The sequence below is a fragment of the Rhamphochromis longiceps genome, linkage group LG13 (genome assembly GCF_057381845.1).
Source record: "Rhamphochromis longiceps isolate RC_006_pf linkage group LG13, R_longiceps_female_GT1.1, whole genome shotgun sequence".
NCBI classification, from domain to species: Eukaryota; Metazoa; Chordata; class Actinopteri; order Cichliformes; family Cichlidae; genus Rhamphochromis; species Rhamphochromis longiceps.
In genome coordinates this window covers 11,969,047-11,989,886 of record NC_140569.1, presented here as the reverse complement: position 1 = coordinate 11,989,886, position 20,840 = coordinate 11,969,047, and the positions used below count along the sequence as shown (strand labels likewise).

At 40.1% G+C, this 20,840-nt stretch overlaps 1 protein-coding gene across 1 annotated transcript in view; it reads left to right on the top strand.

Annotated features, from left to right (window-relative positions):
* The first annotated feature begins 845 nt into the window (after nucleotides 1-845).
* The window catches only part of rgs17 (regulator of G protein signaling 17), a 29,677-nt gene continuing 9,682 nt past the window's right edge, over nucleotides 846-20,840 (top strand). Inside the window, exons 1-6 of the mRNA XM_085427661.1 lie at nucleotides 846-1,003; nucleotides 5,916-5,998; nucleotides 6,091-6,299; nucleotides 10,359-10,489; nucleotides 18,854-18,928; nucleotides 19,017-19,248. Of these exons, the coding sequence (XP_085283787.1) occupies nucleotides 6,297-6,299; nucleotides 10,359-10,489; nucleotides 18,854-18,928; nucleotides 19,017-19,248 (441 nt within the window). The 5' untranslated portion in view covers nucleotides 846-1,003; nucleotides 5,916-5,998; nucleotides 6,091-6,296. The remainder of the gene's footprint in view (nucleotides 1,004-5,915; nucleotides 5,999-6,090; nucleotides 6,300-10,358; nucleotides 10,490-18,853; nucleotides 18,929-19,016; nucleotides 19,249-20,840) is intronic.

Here is a 20,840-nt window from a genome sequence, read left to right as displayed (position 1 = left end):
GATTGCGCCTGCATTCTACAGGCTGCACGGTGATGAGGGAAACATCAATTAAACACAATTAAAATAATCTGTGACACTAAATCAGAAATACAGGGAAAGCTTGCGATTAACAGAATAAATCGATTCTATATATTTTATATATTATATAAAATATAGTATATTTTTTCATTGATGTATGTTTAGAAAACCTCACTATGTGTTTATGTATTACATTTTAAAGATGTCTTTCTTTAAACTCACCTGAGCATTATTTAAGAAGTATTCAAGCTGTATCTTAAAAGTGCGTATTTTAAGCATCTTGTTGTCTGCATATGTATGTAAAGCATAATATGATCATCATACTGTGTTAACACTGTAAAAGTGCTAAACACATATGCTTCATGAAGTCGGTGTAATCTCACTGATAAGCTTTAACAATGCATGGGGCTTTATGCTGAACGAGAGAAATAATGCAAAACGTTGTTCCCATTTCTGTTTTAGTGCAGCAACTGTTTCTTGCGGAAACTGTTTTAACATCAGGACAGTCTGTATGTGAGATAGTTTATGGTTCATTTTTACGAGTTTATAACCCGGGGACACATTTCCTCTTGTATGAATGGTGGCCTTCTAACTTTATTACCGGCTGACTGGCTTTCCGAAAGTGTGCTCGCTTGTGTTTAGGATACTGACCAAAGCCAATACAGCATTGTTTTTAAAGCAAACTGGGCGTCTTCAGTTGTGCAGCAGCACAGCTGTGATAATGATCCTCTGTGACCGGACTGTGTGCAGCCTCGGCAGTGCATCTTCTCACCAACTGCGGGCACAGAGCGGCGGTGGCAGCGCGCCTGCGCAGTGCATCCAGGGGCTCGGCGGCGTTCGGTGCTGAAGTGGGGCGGATGGCAGAAAAACAGCGGCGATGGACTTTACACCGCGGGATTCCAATTTACGATGTCTTTAAATAAGCATCGGGACGTCGCTTTTTCACACCTATCATCCTAGGACACTGACAGCCCACCGCAAAGGGGTAAGGTGGTGATTATTCTGCGCTAAGGGTCCACACGGGTTGGCTAGCTGACGTTAGCACGGCGCTAGCTGCTGCTCAGCTGCCACCGCCTCCTCTCCCTGCGAGAGATAGCCGATCTCAGGCTGACTGCTAAAGCTAGCGAGAAGAAAGTGGGTGGTGTTTGATTTCTGTAAAATGTCTGTGCGGCTGACAGCGCTGTGGAGCCCCCTCTCTGACTGCGTTAGCCGTCGGTGGTGTCAGCTGCGAGGGGATCCCCTCTGCCGGCCGGCTGGTCGGACCTGCAGCGACTCTGCTCAGATGGTTCTTGCAGCTGCAGGAGACAACCATGCAAAACAAACCAGCCGAGCAGCTAGCCAGCAGAGCTAGTGTACAGAGGGTGAGAGCAAGGTCTGATGAGATTGCCTTCTTCATATCTGAAGATATGCACAGGCCTTCAGGGAGATTCAAAAGATTCCGTTCTGCGACTGTCCTGTTAACTTTCTCACTCGGGAGTGCATTTTGTGTGTGTTATTTATCTAATGTAATACACTGTTAAGAGATCATGCAGTGCACAGCTGTAGCAGCACCATCACTGCAGTTTCCCATGGGTGTGTTGAGTCAGAGGAGCCCAGGTTATGTTGCAACTGCATCCTGAGAGACTTCCTGATTAATCTCATTAGGCCTGTACTCTTCATTCAAAGAGGTCTAACAGAATGCAAGCTGACCTATCAGCATCTGATGTTATTTGCTTCTAGGATGGCAACTTTTATTCTTGAAAGCAGTGAAACTCGGTGGCACCAGTATCGACATTTAAATTGATCCCTAAAAGCATTCAGTGATATGTCCTTTCTCATATATAGATATAGATATATATATATATATATATATATATATATATATAGATATAGATATATATATATATATATATATATATATATATATATATATATAGATATAGTTAACAAGCCATACATTTTTTTTTAAAGCATTTGAAGATTAATTTACAAATAAGGTTAGCATGTAGTGTCCAAAAGAGCAGCTCTAATGTCATTTTTAGACTGTCTGCAGCACATGTAGCAGAGCAGCTCTTTTTGTTTGTGATGTTGTCTGACAGGGTTGAAAGCAGATTTTTTTTTTTTTTTTTTTTCAGGGGCTCCGTTGAGTTTTGTGAATGTTTAATTTGAAGGTTGTTTAGGGAGTTTGATAGCCAAGTCAATCCTCTTGCTAAGTGTAGAATACTTATTAATTTCTGCAACCAAAAGCTTCTTTAGTTCCCAATAGCGAATTAGCATTTAGGCACCAGTTGTTGTTGTTGTTGTTGGGTTTTTTTTTTTTTTTTCTTTAAACACTAATAAAGCAATCAATGTATTTCTTCTTCTAGATGTCCCAATCAGTTTTAAACAATTAAAAATGTTTGCGAGATTGAGTGAATTTAAAATTCAGGAGCAGTTTACATGAATTCTAGATGAAAAGATGAAAAACAAAGTGCTGGTGAAGTTTCAAAGGGTTGGTGAAATTAGGCTAGTTGTTAGCCTCCCGCCCCAAGGCTGGCTTCAGACCAACTACGGTAAGCTGATATAAAAAGAGCAGCGCTGGCAAAGTATTTGGGAGGTTTTATGACTTTGTAGGGCTCTCATTGACATATCAAACCTGTAGGTGCCCAGTCAGCAGACACAAATTAATTTAAGGTATAAGGTGACATCATCCACAAAACAAGGTTAGTAATGAGTATTTTGTGGGATTGTTCTAAATTATTCCCTACCAAAATCTCAGCAATGTCTGAATATATCGGTACTGTACAAAACGTAGCTTAAAGGTGTCTTGTATATGAATAGTGCTATTTAAAAAGACAGAAAGCTGTACAGAAGAATAAGGATAATAACCAAACAACTTTTTACAGCTCATGCCAATTCAAAAACATCAAGGGAGGTGTTACTGCAGCATTTCAACACTGACAGCGCTCTCTATGCAGTAGAGGCTTGGACCCGGAAAAAGGCTCGATACATCATCAGTAACAAAGCGCACAGATTGGGCTCTTTGTTGTGTTTCGAAAGCCATTCCTGTGCAGTTTTATCCCGGGATGATTTAGCCATATTGGAATTTTTTTTCACTCACGTGGATTATCAGGGGCATCAGTCTCCAAATTCCAAACCGGGCCGAGCTTTGTCGTAAACATTTCCCATAGTCATTTTATTCATTTCATTCAGGAAGCACATCACTAAAGTTGGTGATCATCTTCGCAACAGGAATAAGCAAACTCACAAGTGCAATGAAAAAGCCTGATCTTAACAAGCTGCTGTGCAAAATAATTTGTCATAGATTCTTAATATACAAGGGAAACTATTGTTTTCAAACCAGTTTAAACTGGCATGAATGGATGTTGATGCTCCCCTCACGTTGCTTTTACAGTAGAGCAGTATTGAGACAGCATGTTGTGTCATATGGGAGGGATGGTAGTGACATGTGAACCTCGATTTTTTTTTCTTTTTTTCTTTGTGCTGCTCTTTATCTTGCTAGACATCACTGTGGAGGAAATGAGCCATGTATAGGCAAGGGTGGGTGAGGGACTGTAGATCAGAGCTGATAAGGCTGCTAACCCACTGTAACTGAAGATGTTTAGTTTAGTTTGTTTGGTAAGTCTTTTCAATATTAGATATTATCTTTATCTTCTTTTTTTTGTATATGCTAATTTTACACTCTAAGTTGCAGACTGCTGATAATTTGCAATAGTGTTAAGGTCACCATGCGAACACCTCTAAGCTGCTGTTATGAGTAAGCACGGTGTTGGAGCACTAATTCCTGCATGAAGAACATGGAGCATGAGGGCTATCTAGGAGACACAGCAGCCTCTCTCAGGGCCAAAATCCAGCATATGGCTTTTGACATTGATTGAGTGTTGGGTTGCAGTGCCAGTGAGCTTAATGCTTTGCACCATAAATGTTTAAGATAAGCATTCGCAGCATCATTTGCCATTTACTGCATTTCCTGGTTGAACTGGTCTTATTCTAACCACATCCTTTAGCTTATCACAAGTAAAGTATTATGGTATCAGCGTCTGTGTTGGTGGCTGAGAAGAGGAAGCTGTTGCACAAAGGCGTCAGAGGAAAAGTACAGCTTCAGCTGATGTCTGTTTTCAATAGGGCTGCCACAAACGATTATTTTGATAGTCGACTAGTCACCGATTATTTATGCGATTAGTCGACTAATCAGATCATCATCCACTGGACGTAAAACTACAGCTTATTGCACCAGCAGCATCTGCTCTTATATAACTATCATTAGCTTACAGCTTTAAGCTTTTAAGGTGCTAACTAAAAATAAAGACAAGATGATAGTTTATTCAATTTTAATGAAATTTGCAGATTGTTTCGGTAAAGTTTAATAAACTCCTTGCTATCTAAAATATAACAGGACACCGGAGTATATTCTCCAGCATCTCACACTTCTGATAATCAGCTGTCTGCTTGACGTTTATTCAGCTGTGTAAAAACTATAACTTTAATCTCAGCCAAACCGATTTACTCAGGAACAAATAAAATACAAAAAAAAAAAAAAAAAAGCCAAACAACAACATTTTTAATTTATCTAAGTGACTCATATATATTTAACCTGAGTCGCGAAAGACGGCGGTGGGTTTGAAAACAATTTGCCGGGAGTCCGGTGTTCTCACGGCGCTAGTGACCTAGCCCCCGGCTAGCTATCGAGCTAGTGGGTAACAGACGTCTCCGAAAACGTCGGAGCGCTTTTGAAAATATGTGGTGTCCTGATAAACTGAGCCGATATTTGAGGTTTACACAGCTACATTCTCGCCTGAAAATATGGAAACTAAGCTGGGCCGCGCTATGAATTCTGGGACACAGCTGCTTCTTCTTCTTCGGGGTTTAACGGCAGCTGGCATCCTTGTACATGCAGTGCTGCCATCTTCTGTTTCAGTCCGTTATTACACTCTTAAATCCTACTATTATTCCTGCGTCTTTTGCGATCTTACAAAGCTTCAAACGACGCGTCGACTATTAAATCAGTCGTCGACGATTTTGATAGTCGACGTAATCATGACTAGTCGACAAATCGTGGCAGCCCTAGTTTTCAATACAGATGAATATGCTAGCTTTTTCACATAGTCGACTTCCTCATTAACCAGTAGATCTTTGTCATCGTTAACCCCTCTCATGTATTGATTGTATATTAAAATACAGTCCATTCCCAAATTAAATGCAAATTTTTACATTGTCCTATGGCTGTAGTGCTGCTTATCTATCTAGACTACTTTGGTGTGAGCTGCTCAGTTTGGGAGGTTTTGGCTGAAGAAATGCCTACCTTTGTCTTGAATTTAATGTAAATAATTGGCACCTTCCTCATGGTTCTTCAATGGGCACTACATTGAAAAAATAAAAACACAATATCTTTTTTTAGAAATCAAAGCCCGGTGACTGAAAAAGTCCCGGTGTTCACAGGTTTATGCAGCAACTGTTTTTCTTTTGAACTACACCTGGCAACGACACAGGATGTGACAGGATATAAACTCAGCTGAGCTGAACTCAAATGTTAGGCAGTTTCATACCTATTTTGGCCGGTGCATGTAGATAGTAGAAAGAAAAGAGTTCTACAACAAGAAACATGAATAACCAGATCGTAGTTTCTAGAAAAGGGCATTGCTGCTTAGTTTCTCTGCTGCAATCTTTGCCAATTGAGCACACGTAGACAAGTAAGAGTAGATATCTTTACCACTTATAACTCCAAAACTGGGCAACTGGGCATCTACACCTAATCTAGATGGATGAAAATGAGGTTCTGCTCTGTGTCGCATTTGCTCGTATCTGCTTCTGTCTTCTTGTCGTTGCAGGATATATTTCTCCTGACTGATCATTTTCACTTAAAGTCAACTTCTGTGTTTCATGGTGTTTTCTTTTTGTTCACGTTCTGTGTTTTACAGATGCTGCACTTTGAATGCTCCCTACACCCTCAAGTCCATAAATGACCCTTTCACAGAGTTCTGAGGAAGCTTAGGAGGTGTTGGTGAGAGAAGCAGAAGTAGCGAGTGAAGTAAGGAAACGAGGGGAGGAAGTGGTCGCATTTCATCTCAGCTCTCGTGTCCCTTTCTGTGCCAGTTGGTCAGGGATGGTGATACCAGTAACCTCTCTGCCCTGTGGTGAAAAGAACCTCCTCGCCTTGCCCCAAATCTCCTGCAAGTCAGAAAGACGCTCAGACAGTCCCCCAGTCAGTCACTTCGTCAACCAGCCTGCTAGCATCCAGCAACCTATTACCTCATGCCATGACTGCTCTGTCTGACCTGTGTTTAGGAACTCACTAATTCATGGTAAGTTTCACGCTTTCCCAGTAATTTAATTAATATATTTAGATTGTTTTTTATTTATTTATTTTACAGAAACTGAACTTGTATTTTCAAGTTTACTGTCACAGTGAGGATCCAAATTTGTGTGAAATATAAAGTCAAATGCTTTGGTTAAGGGGTCAAAATGAAAAGTCATATGTTCATGTTCATAACCAAAGTTTGCAGTTGTGGTCCTGGAGGTTGACGGACCAAGCAACATCTGCCAGATCGTGTAAGATAATGAGTCGGCAGCAAAGGGTGACTGGCTTTTACTTCTCGATTTTAAAGTTGAAGTTTTGATTTTCATTTGTAATTCTCAGAATGGACATGAATTTAAATGTTGCTTAGTAAAAGTCTTTTCTTCATGGAAGTGAAACAAAGCAACCCACCGGTTATTTGTATATAGTGCTTGATATCAGTCGGTTATTAGCCATGAATGGAAAATGATCTGTCACCTTGAAAGGACGTTCTTTATCTTTGAAAACGAGGTGTTGTTAACTCAGAGTTAGAAATAATTTGTGTTCAGATAACTAATGGTAAGATGCTTTTTCTCACACAGTTTCTCAACAAACGGTTTATTTGTTTTTGTCTTTTTGTAAAGAAAACGCTATTAACCATTTTCCCTACCACAACAAAGTGAGAATGGAGGCAGGCTGCGACTTACGTGCCACGGTGACGTCATTATTCTGTTCTTTTACTTTTTGCACTTAGTGCCTCATCAAAGCAAACGCTGCTTGCGCTGATGCGAGGTCAAAGTCTGCACAAGGTGCAAATGTTTCTGGCGTTTTACATGTGGCACTAATTTGTGAAATAGGACGCTAGTTTCATTTGCATCGCTCTCGTGAAAAACTGCCTGATGGTGAAGCAGAGTGGAAGCTTCAACGTCAAGTTGGACTTTTGGATGATGATTGTTTTGGTTAATATGGCGTCCTCTATTTTGGTATTATTTTAGTATTTGCAAAAATGTACTGCATGTATGACAGATCTTGTAGCTATCTTTTTCATCTGTTTTTTTTTTTCTTTGCCCTCTGATGTTATTGTGTTAGTATTTCCACCCCATTTGCATGACATGTCAGTGCATCCTCCTTCTTTGGCTTTGGAACAAAGCCATACCCTCTCTGTGGTTTACGTCTAACAGCCTGTTTTTCCACGGTAGCCGCCCAGTTGCTAAATAACCGATGGCTGCTCCGCTGGACGGACGACAGCATTTGCATATCGGGCTTGTCTTTTTAGCCGTACCTTCCATGTTTCTTCATTGAAGCAAATTATCCGTCTGTAGAGTAGAGGGAACAAAAAAGAAGAAAATTAGTTATATTTTTCTTCTTTTTTTTTTTAAATTTGGATTTTCACATTTTTTTATGAAAAGATTTTAATTTGAACCATGACATTACAGGTAGGAGTGCTTTTTCAGTCAGTATACTTTTAATTCTCATACTGCATTTGATTAGACCCTCCCAGCTAAGTAAATGCATAAAACTTTAAAGCTAAAGTTTTGACATCCTCGTGGCTGATCTTTCTAGCATTTCTAGTTGTATATGTTTGCAGCTGAGCTTTACGTTACGGTTAAAGCTTATGGCACTGTGAGGTAAGGGTTTTCCCAGTATAATAAGCTCACCAAGTAAACCTATAAATAGCATAAGGGTCATAAGAGTAGGTGAAGTTTTAGATATAATAAGGGAAACTTCTTGTTTCTAAACAAGTTGATTTGGATTTCGTACATGGCGTCAGTCATACCTGGGGTATCACACTAGGGTAGGATGAATTTTTTTCCCACCATATCCAGGTTTTATCTGTGAAACCATTCTCCTCATTTTAGACTGTTTTAAAGAAAGTTATGTGCAATGAATATGAGAAGATGCGAACAAAATGTCAGTCCTCTATCTGCAAAACTGTGGTTTCTACACACCTACAGATTCATCATTCTGTGTTAACATGAGCTACACCCCTGAAAGTCTGTGTGTATAGAGCCGTAGTACAAGATATTTACCCAAAGAATTTTGAAGGAATAAGTTTAGGTACTTTTCTAGATAATGGAATTTGAGAATGGCCTTCTCAAAAAAAGAGTCCTTAAAAAACTGTCTAAAAATAAACACCTCTAACCCCAAAATTTGCATAATTCCTATTAAAGAGCTGCAATTTTCCTCTGGAATATCTTACTGGCAAATCAGATATGTTCAGAAGAGACATGGAGGAGCACACTGACTAGTCTATAGTGTAATTTTGTAGACTCATGGCAATCCCCATGTATTTGTACTTTTTTATTTATTTATTAATTTTTTCCCCATGTTGTGGCACATTAGTAAAGAAATCATGACTGTAAGAATAACTGCTAACATTTTTCCAGTATTCGCATGCTTTCGTTTGCCTATGCAAAACTGATGAGACACACCAGATAAATTTTCGTCGCTGCTACCGGTAAAAGTGATTTTATTTCTCCAATTCTGCATCCACAGAAATTTAAATTCAAAACCTCACAGATTTGAAACAGAAACTTCTGCCAATCTTTCTAAGAATGATTGCAGTCAGTCCAAGTTGGACTTTGGAGACCTGTGCATGAGGTGAAGTTGACAGTATTGCGCTGGTCACTGCAACTACTTGCAGTCAGTCTTCCACAGCAGAAGAATTCAGTGCAATCTCTGGGCAACCACCGATTTATTTATTTTATTTCATTATTAATATTTCTTTTTCATTCAGTCACAGAGAGGTAGCCACCATATTTTTATTCCGCTGTTACTGAGAGGAAAGCACTCTCCAAGATGGCTTTAATTAAAGGAGAACAGAGTGTGACTACAAAATTGCTAGCTGCACATTTTTGTTTCTCATGGCTATTTTTAGGCATCGCTTAAAGTAGCTGTAGCTGCAGCAGCAAAGAAATAGCCCACAAAACCTTTGCAAAAGTTTCCAATTCAATCAGTGAACACTGCGCTGTGCTTACTGGATATCCAATTATAGTGATTTTTGAAGTGGCTGACGGATGTTTTACAAAATTATGACAACTGATTTCTCCCTGTGCACCTTTAGAGCAATATCGGACTTGGTTTCTCAGTTTCTTTCTGGTGTTAGACAGTTTGATAAAACAAACACAGAATACCTCTAAGATTTTTTTCATTGACTCCTGATTCATCACATTGATTGAGGCAATGATTGATCAGCAATTTCATTACTGCAAGATGTTTTCCCCAGTGAGATACAATAACACCAAATGTTATTTATGTTAGACTATGCTAATAATACAATGGGCGTAGTTTTGCTTTACACTTTGAATGACCTTTGTCTGACTATCCAAGACCTGACAGAGGGGGTTTTGGTTTTTAGTCTTCAGAATCTTTAATAGTGAGTGAAAATCAGTTTGAAGCAACAAGGAGAGTGCAGGCAAACACTACACGTGTTGTTGTTCTAGGATATCGTTGGTTTGTTGCACAGCAAATGGCATCATCGAATCATCTGGACATTTATGTTCCTGATACGATAACGTCTTTAAATGGCGTTGGTGCTCCCAGGATACTTGAGCACCAGTGTGAGTGTTTTAGGTTGGAGCCTGTCAAACTGTAGCTGTCGTGGATCAAGAAGTTTTTGGTCCAGCATGTGCGAGGAATCAAACATGAAGGAATTAGCAGGAGAGAAACCTGTAACGGTATCGTACATTATTGTCATTTCAAAGCAAAAGATCGTAATAACGTTTTAGGTTGACGTCATGCATCATTGCACATAACGTATGTACAAAACCTGAGTGAGTTGGTATGAATTCTCATGAATTTGTGCCTGCTTGTCTGTGTTTGTGACACGCAGATCCTGTTTTTCTGTGTTGGTTAAAATTAATTTGTAGTTTCTGTCAAAGGTGAGTGAAAGACTTGGCTCAGTGCCAGAAACTCTCGCAACGTATGAAGAAGGGAAGTTCCTGTACTGTCCTGCCTGAGTGCTCTTCCTCTCTCCCCTGCACATAAATTCACCTGTCGCACAGTTTCTGTTTTGTTTCCTCATCTACTGTAACATCTGAATGTATAAGATGTTTAACTGCACGTTCTCGTCCTCTTTACGGTGAAGCCCCGGAGTGTGAGTGGAGTGGAGATGAGAAAAAGGCAGGCGGCTCATATTGAGGCCCCATCCCAGGCCCCTGGACAGCCCCGACCCAACACCTGCTGCCTCTGCTGGTGTGGCTGCTGCAAGTGTCTCTGGTAAGAAAATGCAAAGCTGTACTAACAAAACTAGTCCATGCTAATATTATGCTATACTTTATTAGTTTTTAAGCAGCACCAGTGTTGTATTCTGTTTGTTTGTCCATCCTTCACGTGAGTGCAGTATCTCAGGGGTGCCTTGAGAGAATATTTTTCAAGTTTTTGCACAAAAGTCTCCTGCGCACCATGTGCTTTTTAGCAACCTTATCAGTTAATTGCAAACCACAGTGCGTGACATGGGCCTGGTAAACTTGAGTCAGCCATCAAGTTTGATGCATGTAAACGGTGCAAAGACGATGCCCGCAGAAACAGCCCACACGGCTGTTTGTTTCTACTGCTCGCCCGTGATGACCGCCAGAGGGTAGAGTTTGTAAACATGTTTGTTTTGCACATTTTACTTCCATTATTTGGTTTTGTTTTTTCCCCCACTGTTGAAACAATTGGCATGGCAACTCACGCTGGACTCCCATTGGCTCATCGGCGCACGCGGTTCATTGTGGCTGTAATGTTGCAGGATATCTTTAGCCACAACAGCTAACTTTGAACCTATGTCATTGTGTATAATAAAACCAGGGCTGTGCAGCCACAACCAAAACTAGGCCAAAGACCTGAGGATGAACTGGTTACATTTTTGCGATCAAAGGTCAAGGATGTTGTGGTTTCACTTCAGAAACACCCAGTAAAGGTCGCTCACACAACATGTTTTTGGAAAATAAGTCATAATCTCATGCTAACCATAACTACTCACACAGCTGTTTGTTGGTTGTTGTTTTTTTAGCAGTTTATTAAATTGAACTGTGAAAACAAAGCAAAATGTGTCACTTGCAGTGATTGAGCACCTATACTTCCTGACTAACACCAAAAAGCAAGTTAGGTACTAGCTGGTAGCGTTTATCAGCTAAAATGGCAGGTGGAGACCAACATAGAACTGAAACAAAGAACGTTATTCACTAAGTAGCTCTAAATAAATGATTAGAATAAACACCTTTGTGCTGACAATGTCATGCTGTCTGGTGGTTATGTCATTGTTGTTCCTTTGCAGCCCTGAAGAGGCCAAAAAATCCGTTATTGCCAGTTAAAGTTGCATAGCAATAAGTTGGCAGCACAGACAAGCAGAATAAATAACTGCAGTCTGTTTTGCTTTAGATTAGCAGGATCTGATTTTATCCTTTGCAAAAGAGGCCCAAAGGAACCACTGAACAAAACCAGTGTCTGAATTGATCATACAATAATGCAAACAGCATTTTAGCATTGTGTGATTAGGCAGCTAGTTGACAAATTATTTATTTTTCTTAATGGTTTCTTCATTTTTGTGTTGTGCTGTTATTTTGAACAGTGTAGACATTTTTAATAGTGTGAGCCTTAAGAGATTAAAATGCAGCCCTGGTACCTGAAATAATAAACAGTTGTCCTGCCCTTAATCCCGTTGCCCAATCTGTGATATTGCACTGATACTGAGTTTTACCTCAGCTGAATGAATTATGATTTTTAATGGCAACACAAAACCGGGGACTGACCAGCAAAAACAGAAAATAAATGTACATTTATTCCTTGAATTTTCTTTCTTTTTAGTTATTTTATTTTATTTTTTTTAATGTCTCATTATTGTGTCTCACCAGTGCTGACATGATGTAAATTGTCCATCATTGGTTACCTAAGCCCTCGGGAATAAAGATTAGCAGGTTTAGACGAGCATGCAAACCAAGCTTTTGGAATTTAATGCATTTCAGTGTCTTTAGTTGCAGACAGGCTGTCCACTTAATTCATCACCAGGCAGCCACCCCTAAACTATCTTTGGCTTTGCTGAGTTATTTTGAGCTCCAGAGTTGTAATCAGCTGCAACAGGCTGTTTCTGATTCACTACACAACATTGTCATGCAAAATCACCATATGCACAACTTAAAGATAACAGTGGTGCTGCATATAGATATACGAGGATTACTGGAAGCAGATTGCTTTTTAGTTTTTTTTCTCTTATACCGTGTACGGCTGCAGACTGACTGCGGCAGCTTGCTACTCTGTCACTCAGTGAACAGAGTCCTCCCTGTGCTGGGAGACCGCAAAGCAATGCTGTCCATGAATCTTTTTTCCTAAAAAAATGATGATTTTAATCAGCTAATCACCTTTCAAAAGCACAGTGCATTTAGACATGGTCTGGATGACCTGCTGAAGTTCAAACAGAGCATCAGAATGGGGAAGAAAGGTGATTTAAGGGGCTTTGAACAGTCATGGTTGCTGACAGACAGGCTGGTCTGAGTATTTCATAAACTGCTGATTTACTGATCCCACAGAACTCATTTCTCTGGGTGAAAATACTAGAGGTTAGAGAATAATGGGCAGACCACATTGAGCTGATAGGCGGTAAAAAACTAAATCCAATAGCCACTTTTTACAACCAAAATATGCAGAAGAGCATCTCTTAACGCACAACATGTTAAACATTGAAGCAAATGAGCTGCAGCAGCAGAAGATCGGGCTACCACTGAGAAAAAGAAATTGAGACTACAAAATTGGAAGAAAAATGCTCCGTCTTGATTTCTGCTGTAACGTTCAGATGGCAAGGTCAGAATTTGGCATAAATGAAGGCATGCAACCATCCGATCTTGTATCAGGGATTCACAGGGAGGCTGCTGCTGGTGGTTCTATGGTGGGGACATCTTAATGTATTTTGTTCCTCTTGTTACCAACTGAACACAGTGAACCCATCATGGCTGTTTCCAGCAGGATAACGCACCGTTCTACAAACCTCAAATCCTTATTGTCGGTTTCTTGAACACGACAATAAGTTCACTTTTCTCAAATGGCCTCCACAGTCACTAGATCTTAATCAAAAAGAGGTTCTTAGTGATTTGATGGAATGGGAGATTTGCATCCTGGACGTGCACCTGTCTATTGGCCCCTCAATGCGATGAGGTCATTCTGTACCCTTGGCACACAAACAGCCCCTAATCCAAATGTTTCCGCCTCCGTGCTCGACTGTAGAGATGATGTTGTTTACTCAGAATTTTTGTTCCTCCAAACAAGTTGATGCCAAAAAGCTCAATTTTGGTTTTATATGACTACAACACTTTCCCCCAAGCCTGTTCTGAATCATTTCCTGAATCATTTCATTCACTGGCCACCTTAAGATGGGCCTGTATATGTGCCTTCTCGAGCGGGGAGACCTTACAGGCACTGCGAGATTTCAGTCCATTACGGCATAGTGTGTTATCAGTGGTGTTGCTTACTGCCTTCAGATCATTAACAAGCTACTCCCATGTAGTTTTGGGCTGATCTACTTCCTCATGATCATCCATACCCATAAGGCAAGATCTTACATGAAGGATAAGATAAGATACCTTTATTAATCCCACGAGTGGGAAATTTAATAATAATAATTAGAGCAGGGCGATATGGCCAAAAATATTTATCACGATATATATTTGAAAATTTGCGATAACGATATAACCGACGATATAATTGATGCGAGACAAAATACAACTCCACAACATTACTAGCGCAAAAAGACAACCTTCCATTTATTTTCACTTAAACAAGAAGCTGGTTTTTATGTACATTAAAGCTTTATAAAAATGTAACAGTGCAAATGCAAATTCCTTGCTGAAAGTTTAACCAAAAGGCATTTCCAGTAGAAATGGGCTGACATATCCTGAGCATAACCATGTATAATATCCACTGAAGTTAAAAAGAGGTGCATTGCAACATTAAACTGCAGTGTGCAGTACGCATTTTTCGGACCATAAGGTGCACGGGATTATAAGGCACATTAAGCGAAACAAAGCAGTCAGATAAATCAAACTTTATTAAACTCATTCTTCTTGCTTCCTCCACTTCTGTACCATTGATTCATTAATGTTGAATTCTCTGGCAGCTGCTCTATTCCCATGTTGCAGTATATTAATGACTAACCTCGTATTGTGGATGGATTATCTCAGTTGTTCTCCTGACTGAAGTTTGGTCCGTTTACAGCATCCTGCCATGCGATTGCATTTGTCTCTAACCATGAAGAACCTTCACGTTAACTTTTATAAGTGGAAAAGTGTTAGTGTTCATCCTCCAGCTTCACTGTTTATGCTAACATAGCTGTGTCGCTAGCGATCACGTAGCACATCATTATATACCAGCTAGCCCAACTTCAGTAACCCTACAAACGTCACTACTGTTTAGTTTCCTGTCTTCATTTATGTTGGAAGTGATAGCAGAGCTGTACGTTTGATTTTTTTCAGAAATCTCTCCGTCAGAACATGCTATATCATGCTTAGGTAACTAGCGAAACTAGCGAGCTTACTTCCGCTAGCTTCCTGCTAACTTCTAACTCCGTTAAATGTAATAACTTTTGTTTTCATGGATGCCTGGAAGTTAAACTTTATAGTTACACCTGGTAAAGCAGCAATGCTGATCGTTTTATTAAAGATGAAAGAATTTAGACAGTTTTTAACTCTAAGTGATGATGCAGTGTTGTTTGACCTGAAGCATACGGAGTTTAGGACCCAGATTACTCCCAGATTTAAGAGCATCTTAGTCCGACAAATACGACAATAACAACGGCCGCTTGCATGTTCTGCAAAAAAATGTGCTTTGTTGTGTATCTGACGGACAAACACCAAACCAGTTCCACATCACGGAAGTTGCACCATTTTTACAAACCAATTCTGGTTCATCTGTTTCACTCAACAATCGGCCATGTGCGTATGAAAACAAAGGCACTGCGCATGCGCGTTTTACTCCCATTCTATCGCGATATTTCATTTTCCTATCGTTGCCTAACATTATACCGGTATTACCGTGAACGGTATAATATGGCCCAGCCCTAATAATAATGACACAAGCAGTTGACCCCTTCTCGCCAAGTTTCTTTCTGATAGTCTTGTAGATCATTCCAGCCGTGTTCTGGTCTGTAATCTTGTCCCTGAGGTCCGTTGACAGCTCCTTGGTCTTGCCCACGATGGTGGGTTGTAGAGGATCATATATTCAATGATATGCAAATCGGTTCAGAGCTTTTATGAAATGTGTTTGGTTTTCTGGGTTTTTGGTTGACATTCTGTCTCGCCGTTAAAAGGAGATGAGTCATAAACGAAAATCATTTGTATTATTTTTAACAAAGCAGTGCAGATGTTACACACAAGGATAGCCAGGACACTGACACAGTTTTCACTGTTTTAGCTTCAGGGGAATGAAGGAAAGCTGTGATTGCTACGTCAAAGTGCACGATGAACTTTGAAGAAACACCTCAAGATTTGGGGATTTGCGTGTGTTTGTTTTCTTGTTGAGAGTAGAAGAGTAGAGTAGAACTATTATTTTGACTTTACATAAATGCTAGAGAGCATTTTTTAAAGCTCGGACCTGTCATCTGTCACCATTTCTAAATTGTCTATGTCTTACACCAAAATCTGAGCACAAACAGACAGGTTAAAAATATGTTTTGATATTTCGGGGAACCAGCAGAGTTTCCAGGGAGTCGCTGAGTTCAGCCGAGTATCAGTTTCAAAAGTTCAGGTCAATTGTGGCTCAGCTATAATTAATATTAGAGCTGGAAGTATTAGTCAGTGGCTTGACAAACAAAAAAAATGCAAAAAGGCTAAAAATCTCTCTCCCAAAATGTCAATTTTTAGTGTTGTGTGATTGTAAAATTAAAAAAAGGTCAACTTTGGTAAAGGTTGGTGATTTTTTTTTTTTCATTATTATTTATTTATTTTAAACATTAAGTTTAAAAAACAGTGATGATGTGCATTTGTCCCAGATTGAAGGACCAGAATCCAACACAACCAAAAAGAAAATAGTCAGCATCCTGTCACATACAGATTTCACCTTAGAGAATAAAACCTCCTGTACCATGTTGCCCACGAGCAAGGCACCAAAGCCAGGTGCTGGTACGCAGCTCCTATAGCTGCTTTGCTGTGGCTCCAGTCTTGCTGCGAGAGGGGAGTGAATGAAACATTGTTTTCAGGCAGTGAATGGTGAATGTGCTGCTTTTTTCACACCACTTCATCTGAAGTGGTGGCAGCCTGTGGACTGTGACTCTACTGTGTGTTTTTCAGTCAGACGCTCATATCAGATCTCCAGAATGAGCCTGGAAATTTGTCCTCAGAACCCTATATGTTTATTTATTTTAGTGTCGAGGCCGGCGGGGATCGTTAGTCCAGCCTGTGTGACACTGCTGAGAGTAGTATACGAGCTGCTTGTAAAGCACATATTGCTCTCTGTGTCACTTTTTTTGCAGTCGTGCCAAGTCGAGAAGTAGAGGCGTGTGTGAGTTTGTGAAATCTCTTGTGCCGTTTTAGAGGATCGGGGTGTATGAAAGTATTAATCTTCTTTTTATTTTCTCCCAACCTCTTACCCTTTAACCCCTCCTCATCCACCCTCACACAAGGCCCTATTCTGGTAGGGGTGCCTTCTATTTCCAACCACACATCACATGCAAAACAGCTGTGAGGAACAGCCTGTATATTTAGCAGTATTGTGAGGGCGCCAGGGGGCTGAGGCTAGCTTAGCCCATTACTTCTGCACAATGGGGACTTTGACAAGAGACTGCAAGAGGAAGGAAAGATCCTCCATGGTGTGGACAAAAATAGACAGCTCAGTGTGTGTTGCATTGTGGACTCAGCAAGTGTGACTGAGCTACGATAGACACAGAGGCTACCGTGAGTGTTTGCATAAAGACCTTAACTGATGCTTTATTGTTTTAACAGAGTACAAATTAACAGCTGAGAGAGCAGAGCTGCTTTCATTTTATCAGGTTTTATCAAGGTGGTGTCTTAGTGAGAAGCAGGAAGTAGAAAATGTCTGCCAAGCCACTGTTATGCATTTGAGACTTCATGGTATAAAACTGCAGCTTGCAGTAATCGTAGTGGAAAGCAGAAATTTCAGTTGACACACGAGATATCTTTAAATGTGTTACTGCCTTTTTGTCCATGAGTCCTGACCGGTGGGGTAATCTTTTTTTTTTTTTTTTAATTTTTTATCTGCTATTACTAAGTCCTGCTCCTAAATTTATACCACATATCTCTCTTATCTACACTCCTCTGCACAGTGCTACTGCACAGTGCAAATTTACTTAAATGTAGGCCTGCAGGAAAGTCTACCCAACCGCTGAACAGTAAGGCATACAGTAAACACAGCCCACATAACCGTTTCCTTTTTAATAGTTTCAGACTCATGCAGATACACTTTTCATACAGCACTGTTTGTAGCTCTTTGCTATTTTAAACGATATGTGTAGAGAGTGAAGGTTGGGGCTGTACTGAGAGGACGGTTTAGACAGCGTGAGATGCTGGGACACAAAAATATATCAAGTGTTTATTAACCCAAAGCGGCTGTGCTTGCTGACAGTTACTGGAGCATGCTGTCAGTTTAGATATAATTGATATAAGCCTCTAGCTGCCATTTATTTGCCTCCTGATGCTGTGCATTATGAAGCAATTCCCAGGTTTAGCACTGCGCTTTGGTTTATTTGACAGCTGGTGTACCCATGGAACAATAGACAGAGGATTACAAATAAATCTGGCTCTATGTAGCTGACCGAGTAAATTTGACTCCAGCGTCTCCTACGCTTATGTTGTTGGCTAGCTCTTAAGATCCTTTATGAGAGGAGAAATCAAGTTGGTTGGATGTAAAGAAGAGAATGCGGAAGAAGTGAAGCAGTGCTTTGGTTAGGTAGATAGACTGGACAAAGGATTTTGAAGATGGCGTTTCTTGGTTGGAGGAGCACTACAGAAAAGATTCATGGATGTAGTGAAGGAGGTGCTGGTGGGACAGAGGAAGATGGAGGCAGATGATCTGCTATGGTGACCCCTAAAGGGAAAAGCCAAAAAAGGAGGAGAAAGGCTCACGACCTGAGCCTTTCCTTCCTGCAGTTTCAGTTTAGTTTTGTTGTTGTTCTGTAGCATGCTGGTGAAAGTGAAATCATTTTTTAAGCATAATGATCCCTATGAACACTTTTAATTATAATATTAGACAAGTTTGACCTGAATAAACAATGTTATCATTTTTTTTTTTTTTTTGCTATTGTAGGACTAGCTTCCTGGCTATCAGCAGCAGATGATTAGTTCCTATTGGGAAGCTTTTATTACAGTAACAGTAATCTAATAACTTGCAGTCAACTTAGGTAATGTATTAGCTTCACGTGTCTCCTCTGCTCCATTAAAGGGCACATAAATTATGTAAATGACAAATTATTCATGAATTATTGATTTTCCCTTCTCCAATCCATCCAGGGGTAGAGAAAACACTGACATGTTTATCACAGTCAATTTAATGTTACGACCCTAAGTGTATACATAAATATTAAAGAAACATGCTCATTTTAATAGACATATATTGAGGCTTTTATTTTGGCAAGTATAATACTTTCTTCCTTTGATCCAGGAATGAAGACAGAATGGAGAGGAGTGAACGGCAGACCTGCACCAAGATGGACAGTATTGAAGCTACTGAAGAACAGTGAGTTCAGCTATCTATTCTCCCATTTGTGTGTCTCTGTCAATCTAACACAAGTGTGTCTTTTTTCTCTTTTTTTTTTTTACTGTAGACGCCCTAGCCTAGAGGAGGTGTTGTCGTGGGCACGGAGCTTTGAGATGATGCTGCGCTCGCTGGAGGGCCGGGAGGTTTTCAGGCAGTTCCTGCGTTCTGAGTACAGCGAGGACAACCTGCTTTTCTGGTTGGCCTGTGAAGAGCTGAAAAAGGAGACGGATCCCACAGCGGTTGATGAGAAGGCCAGGATCATATATGAAGATTATGTGTCCATATTATCACCCAAAGAGGTGAGCCACCACAGGAACGCAACCGAAACACTTTAAATCAAGACCTTGCACTAAATGGCAAACCTGTTTCCTCAGGGTCATCTTTAGTCCTGATTTATGAAACCCATGTATGGATTGCTTTGGTAGTCTCCAGTAATTAATCCTAATGAAACTGCCGATGCTTTCCTTTTTTTCTCGTTCCACTAGTTGTGTTAGGGCAATTTCCAAGGAATGCATGTCGCTATCAGGAATAAGTGTGACCACTTTACTATTCCCAAGATAAATTTTCCATTTAGCTACTACTTTATTTCCCATCAGCCATAGCTAGACTTCGTGTAGGGTTCATCACTAATTTAAAAATGTGGCCATGAGAAGTCACTGAACTAAAACTGTAAACACAGTTCATGGCAGTGGTTTCTTATTTCTGATTTACTATGCAGACATGTGCTAATGTGATTTACAACTATAGTTTTAAGTTGGATTGATTCCTCATTTGCAAAAGAAAAACAAAAAATGGTCTTTACACATGGATATGGGAGCTCTGCAGGTATACTGTGGTGTCTGGAACAGTAACTCTGGCAGAGGATCCGTTGGTTACTGTGCTTTAGGAGTGAAGCCTCCGTGGAATAGGCTAGTGCTGGCACATTCTGCACATCGGTGTTCCTCTAGCCATTCCTCAGTGTCATTTAATTAATCTATTAGCTGGGGTTTCACATTACTAAAATTTTAAACTGGGCACCAGCACCCTGAAAGATACTATTTCTGATGCCACTTAGGAAAAAAAATCACAAAATTAAGCATTTTTTATTAAAAAAAATGATGATAATAATAATAATAATAATTGGATCATTACTGGTTCGTGCAAATGTATTCATCTGTTTATTTCCTGTGGCTTCTGGTGACTTGGCACCATATTTCCTTGCTGATCAGAGTTGGTAAGGTAGGGTGCCACAGCTTCTAGTTGCAGACTTTTGTCTGCTTCATTTCCTGTCTGCTTCATAGCTTAACAGACAACTAATGTTACCAGTTACGCTGATGACAACACAAAATTCTTCATAAAGACTGGGGTGTTAGTCTTTAAGATGCCTCGTCACATTTGTTGTGCTGCTGTTCATCTGTTCAGCTGCTAGTGAGGGGCGGGGCTGTGTACTACCCTGTCTGCAGCAGTGCTGTGGGGGGGGGGGGGGAGAAGAAAAAAAAACGAGACTATTGCAGATGAGTAACTAATCCATGTCATGGCTACGGTACTGATGGTACCAAAAAACAAAGCAAGTACCATCACATTTTTTAGAGTTGTGGTATTAAAATGTACTGAATCCATTCTGGTAACGTCCGTATCTATCATTGGATTTGATGTTCTGCTTAATCAGGTTATTTGTGCTTATTTGCTTACTGACTTTACATTTACTCAAATTGGTAGGTTTGTAATGCCTCAGAAAGGCCCTTTGTGGTATGACTACACTCAGAAGCCTGATTGGTCTTTATACAGTAAAGTCAGAGAACCTAGTCACTTTATTTAACAGGGGTCTATGCATTTTCTTAATCTTGAGTGACAACTTTAATCGTTGTCATTTAAAAACCTGCTAGCAGCATGCTGGTTGTTGTGTTTGTAT